Source organism: Octopus bimaculoides, chromosome 24, assembly GCF_001194135.2.
Source record: "Octopus bimaculoides isolate UCB-OBI-ISO-001 chromosome 24, ASM119413v2, whole genome shotgun sequence".
NCBI classification, from domain to species: Eukaryota; Metazoa; Mollusca; class Cephalopoda; order Octopoda; family Octopodidae; genus Octopus; species Octopus bimaculoides.
This window is the reverse complement of record NC_069004.1, coordinates 35,544,198-35,550,793: the sequence shown is the minus strand read 5'-3', so window position 1 is coordinate 35,550,793 and position 6,596 is coordinate 35,544,198. Positions and strand designations below refer to the sequence as shown.

Sequence of the window (6,596 nt, the reverse complement as noted above, 5' to 3'; positions counted from 1 at the left end):
ATAACTCCCAAAACCATGTTTTCTGTTTTTTTTTTTTATTATTTACATTTAAGGTGCAGGAGAAATATATTTCGAACAAAAGTCCCCGCCGAAACGAACCCATATCAACTCAGCTTTCACTGAATTCGTGATCGAACAATTTCCTGATTCATCATTTTACTTTGGCTGATCGGACAAAATGCCTTGCGAGACCCCGAATTGACTTTAGCTGTTCTCCTCTCCAGTATGACATCGAGGGGCCATTTCATATGATGCATTCATTTCAGATATAAACAGAATTATAAAAGAAATCAACGAATATATTTATGGAGAAAAAAAACAGACAATTCTGAAAAGATTTCTTTATGGTTTTCCTCTGAAAATTGGTAGAACGAAAAGCATTCAATAAGAGACAATCGGAAACTGGTTTTAAAATATAACGGAGGAAATGTTTGAAAAGAGCACGTGCTTTTTAGGAGAGAAATTTCATTACAAGAGTTATCGGACTTGGGAGTGCCAGACAAATAATTAAAAAAATTAGCAATTACTGAGTTTCTAATTACAAATTTATTTCTCACAGCAGTGGCTCTGACGATAAGATAGAATTCATATAAATAATTGTACATATAATATATATATATATATATATTGATTTCCCCCCCCTCCCCGGCATGTTATAATCCGAATCATTAGAGTTACCTCCCCTTTGAGATTACTCTCTACTTTCATTCGGTTCTGTGGGAGAAACAATTAAAAGTTGGGGTTTAAAGTTCAAACTGAACTGCGGTCAGTGGCTGACCGGCCACCTGGGCCCTTACTGCCCTCTATCAATTTATCTGTCCCTCTGATCTCACTTTCTGATATCTCTTTGTTATATTCCTGTTATTTATTCATTATAATCATCGTCGTTATTGGAGCCCCACCAACGCTTTCAAGTCCCCTGTGACGTGTGTCGGATTCGAAACCCAACTCAGACGAACGAGGGACTTGTTTGTATATGATCCTTTTTCTTCCTGACGTCTTCAAAGTCATTCACACAGACATGTTACGCTGTCACCACTTGAACTCACGAACTGCTGCATCAGACGGTTTGGAACCCACGAACATTGCTACCCCACTGCTTCGATCTCACAAGCACCACCGTTACCTAACCTGCAACTCGCAAGAACCACTTCTACTCTGTTTGAAACTTACAGGCACCACTGCCACACTGCTCGCAACTACATCTCCACTGCGATAGTGTTGTAACCTTCAGGTACCGTCACAACGAATTTCAAAAAAGTTATAATCGCCACAACACAGGTAGGAAACCCAACGTTTATTACCACGCAACCACAGGCCACACACACCTCCACCACTACCACACAAACTACTGACTACAAATAGAACTACCACCCAAACTACAAACACCACTATCACACAAACTACTGATCACAAGCACCACTACCACCCAAACTGCAGACCACTACAGACCACAAACACTATTACCACACGAACCAGGAGCCACAAACACTACTACCACCCAGTCTACAGACCACCACTACCACACAAACTGCTGACTACAAATAGAACTATCACCCTAACTAAAATCCACAGACACCACTACCACCCAAACTACATACCACAAACACCACTACATCCCAAACTATAGACCACAAACACCACAACCACCCAAACTACAAACACCACTACCACCCAAACTACAGACCACAAACACCACTACCGCCCGAACTACAAACCACAAACATCACTACCACCCAAACTACAGATCACAAACACCATGGCCACCATCACCCAAGCTAGGAACCACAAACACCACTACCACCCATACTACAGACCACAGACACCACTGTAGTATTGTCTGTCTGTTACTACATCACTCAGTTTTTCGAATGGGTTTACCTTGAACAGCCATGCGAGTGTTGTAATTGAAATCCTCCGCTCTGCTTTCCCTGCCTCGCAATATCCGGCAGATGTTTACGGATTCCCGGGAGTGTAAAAGAAAGAAAGAAAAAATATGGAGAGAGAGAGAGAGAGAGAGATTGACAAAGAAAAAGAAAGAAACAGCTTCGAAATATTTTGATTTAAACATTTTCTGATACGTTGGGCAAATATTATTGACTGTCGAAATACTACAGAACACATGTGAAAACGGTTTCAAACAACCCAATAGACTTTATCATCAATGAAATAAATAAATAAATAAACGTATTCAGGCAGGTGTTAAATTAAATTCTAGAAAGGTGCGAGCCGTATACACACACACACACACACACATAATAGGACTGCAGGACCTGAAATTAAAAGTGGGGTTTTTCAAATGGATTTAATGTATAAATGATAACAACAACAACAATAATAATAATGACTTCTTTTATTTGGCATCAGGGCGACAGATGAGAGGGATGTTGATAATAATGATGATGTTTTTATTTTCAATAGTGACACATTACATTTTAACGAATATCAATTTTTTGGTATCAATTGAATAATATACAATACGAAATATATAGTTATATATATATATATATATATATATATATATATATATATATATATATATACATATACACACTCACATACATATATATATGACTTATCGGCTGACACGAACATAACGGCAGGGCTTACTTTTTTCAAATTAAACAGCCCTCCTCTCTGAAATAGAAATATTTCAAATAAAACGTTCACCTTTATCAGGTTTCCTCCTCTCTCACATCATCATCTTTGCAGCATTGCGGCGTGCTTGCTGCTGCTGCTACTGCTACTGCTGCCGCCAGAGTCTGTTTATTGTGGAGTCAGTGCTTGCTCTCTTCTTCATTGACGTTCAATAACAATTTTATTTCCTCTCTTCCCATCTCTCTCTCTCTGTCTATTTATCTATCTATCTACCTCCTGTTTCCCTACCTATTCGTTTTGGGGCTTCTCCGACTGGATTGGACTACACTGGAGTGGACAAAATTATGCTCTCAGTGGTCATTAATCTACACCATTTCAGATGGATTGTTCCCGGCTTCGTGATTGTGGGGACGGCACCCTGTTATCTGGCCATCTGGGGAGCATGGAGGGCCCTAAGTGCGGCCTTACCGCATCGCATCTACCAGATTGGCGATGACACAATGTGGGGCATATACCAGCGGCTGGTCTTGTTTTTCTTCGAGACTTACTCAGGTACCGAGGTAAGAGAAACAATATTATTATTATTATTATTATTATTATTATTATTATTATTATTGATTGTCAGATATGTTAGATGATTTCTATGTTTATCGTCCTGAATAAATATTTCTTTTCACCTTCTAATACCCTAACCACCGTCTACATTTAAGGACGCTGAACGTTAAGATTACCCCAATATATATGTTTCGAAGCCTTTTGTATAAATTGTTTTGTTTATGCGGATTCTCACGGCTATTATTATTATTATTGTTATTGGTGGTTAAATTCCATCGCATCCGGCCTTTGCCTTAAATTCTTCCGAGGTGTCAAAATAAATAAATACCAGTAATATGCGTTGGTAAAATCGATTGAAACGATAATCCCCTCACTTCCCCCCTTTCCTTGTTTTTCCTCTATAAATAGGCAGTCCCTGTCCTGAAAGCAGCTGAAGAAAAACCACCGCCATCATCATCATTATCATCACCATTTTAATCATCATTATTATCTCCGCCATAACCACCAGCATCTTCATCATCATCTTCATCACCGTCGTGATGATGGTGGTGGTCGTGAACTCCCTCATCTACTCGGGTCGAGAGCCTATCAAGCATATCTATCTATCTGTCTATCCATCTGTCTCTAGACAGATACTCAGTTTTCCCAGACAAATCTGGTCTTTGTCTTCGTCTGTTTTTACTGTCTCACCCATTCATCCATCTTCTCGTTCTTTCTATTTCTTCTCCCCATCTCTCTCTCTCTTGTTCTGTCGCTCCTTCACAAACCATTGGTTTATTATTATTCTTCCTCATTCATTCATTACATCCATCATCGTTTTTTATATTTCAAGCACCTTACATTTGTTTTTATTATTTTCACATAACATATTTTCAATAGCATTGTTTTTTTTTATCATTTTACACACACACACATTATATACGAATACATACATGTACTTTTACATACATACATGTGTGTTTTTGTATTGTTCTATATATATATACACTTGCATGTGTGTTTGTGTACATTAAATATACTTTTACTTTCCGTATTCCCGAGCGTCATACTAATACATCCTTTTGTTATTTACACCACCTGTCCTCGTCTGTTGTTGTTTTTTCGTACAATCTCCCATATTATATATATATATATATATATATATATATGTACATACACATGAACAGATGTGTGTTTTATGTTGAACGCCTCCACACAGTAGACTAATGTATGTGTGTTTAGTGGAGCTTTACTGTGTGTGTGTGTGTGTGTGTGTGTGTGTCTGGTGTATATTTGTGTATGCATATTTACGAGTGTGTACCTTCGTTTATTTATCGATTTATTTATGTCTGTCTATATATGTCAGGTCAACGCTCAGCCAACAAGACCTGTGAACAAAAAAGCTCTCCAGGTGTGACCATTTTGTTCTGTCTTAAACTGTGCCTAAATCTACATTAAACCATGGGTCCTTTACTTGTTTAAGACGTGAATTGAAGGAGATTTGGTTTCTGTTTCTAGCAGGTCCATCAACCACACCCGTTATATATATATATATATATATATATGTGAGAGAGAGACAGAGAGTTCACTGTTTGTCTACCTTGTCCACCTGTCTCCCTGTCTATATTGTCCACCTTTCAATACTCAATCTTTCCCACTTTCTGTATTATTTAATATTTTTCCCCCAATATTTTGATGGAGCATTTAATATTCTAATTCCAGTCTTTCTCCCTCTTTTTATCTCTCCTTTTCCATATACATACCTTCATACATACATACATACATACATACATGCGATCATACATACATGCGTACATAGATGTATATATTATATGTATATAATGAATATGATGATGTGTGTATGTGTATGTACATACAGAAATATCAATATATGCACACACACACACACACACACACACACATATATATATAATATATATACACGCACAGACGCCTCCAACACTATTGTAGTGTCAGTGCTGGAAAGTTCATTGACCTGCCAATAACAGATCTTCCGACGCCCATCTGCCTTTGTCAGACATCACGGACACTCCCACCCAGCACCATATAGCATTGTGTGGTATTGAACCCTCCACCACCACCACCACCACTCCTACTGTGCATTGAAGCTGAAACATCTTGAGACAGACATTCTAAGAACACTCCAAAACAATAATAGTATTGTGCAATGAAACGTTTTAACATTTCATAATAAACTATAAGGTTTTTTTTTTAACTCTTGTATTTGCTTCAGTCACTTGGCTGTGGCCATACTGGAGTACTGCCTTGAAATTGAATAAAACAGATTGAACACCAGTTCCTAATTTTTTAAGCTTCATACTTATTCTATCAGTCTCTTTTGCCAGACAGCTATGTTATGGGAGATATAAACACACTAACATCAGAATGTATGTGTGTGTATGTGTATATATATATATATATATATATATATATATATAGTAAATCCCCAAAAAGAACAACAACAAACACAAAAACAACAACACAAGCATATGGTACATGTAAAGTATTAGCAGACGCTCAGGGAAGGAAAGAAAAATGGTTTTAAGTTCTGAGCAAAGCTCTATATATATACGACAGGCTTCTTTCAGTTTCCGTCTACCAAATCCACTCACAAAGCTTTGGTTGGCCTGAGGCTAAAGTAGAAGACACTTGCCGAAGGTGCCATGCAGTGGGACTGAACCCAGGACCATGTGGTTGGTAAGCAAGCTACTTACTACACAGTCCCCCACCCTTGTACGTAGCCACTCATGTTAATGTTTGTTTTTATGTTCAGTTCTAACAATATTTTGGGGAGGGTCATTTTCTTTCTTTTTTTTTTCTTTGCCAAATAATTAAAACAGTTTTTATGTTAATCTGCTAAGGTACAGGAATGTAAACAAACTAACACCGGTTGTCAAGTATTTGTGAGGAATAAACACACATGCACACACACACATAATGAGCTTCCACACAGTTTCCTTCTAACAGATTCACTCATAAGACATTTATCTACCTGAGGCTTGTAGAAGACACTTGCGTGCAGTGCTGTGCAGTGAGATTGAACTCCAAACTACTTGGTTGCAAAGCAAGCTCCTTAATCAAATGTGCCAAGACTCAATCTTTGTTTTTGTGTGTGTGTGTATGTGAATAAACATATATATATCTATCTATCTATCTATATATATATATATGTTTATATACTCATATATATAGATATACATATATACACACAAACACATATATACACACACATATATATACATCGAGCCTGGTGTTGCCATCCGGTTTCACCAGTCCTCAGTCAAATCGTCCAACCCATGCTAGCATGGAAAGCGGACGTTAAACGATGATGATGATGATGATGATGATTTCTCTCTACCTCTCATCCATCAACCTATGTCTTCATCCGTTACTCCTTATTTTTTTCTTTCTCTTTCCCGCTCAACGTCACCCCCCTACTCTCC

The 6,596-nt window shown here is 37.8% G+C and overlaps 1 protein-coding gene across 2 annotated transcripts in view; it reads left to right on the top strand.

The window, feature by feature from the left end:
* The first annotated feature begins 2,545 nt into the window (after positions 1–2,545).
* The window catches only part of LOC106884199 (1-acyl-sn-glycerol-3-phosphate acyltransferase epsilon), a 15,897-nt gene continuing 11,846 nt past the window's right edge, over positions 2,546–6,596 (top strand). The window contains exon 1 of one of the 2 annotated variants that reach the window (XM_014935445.2): positions 2,546–3,158. In XM_014935445.2, coding sequence (XP_014790931.1) covers positions 2,943–3,158 — 216 coding nt within the window. In that variant the 5' untranslated portion in view covers positions 2,546–2,942. Of the gene's footprint in view, positions 3,159–5,660; positions 5,851–6,596 lie in introns of those variants that run through there. The other variant, XM_052976390.1, reaches the window with a different exon arrangement.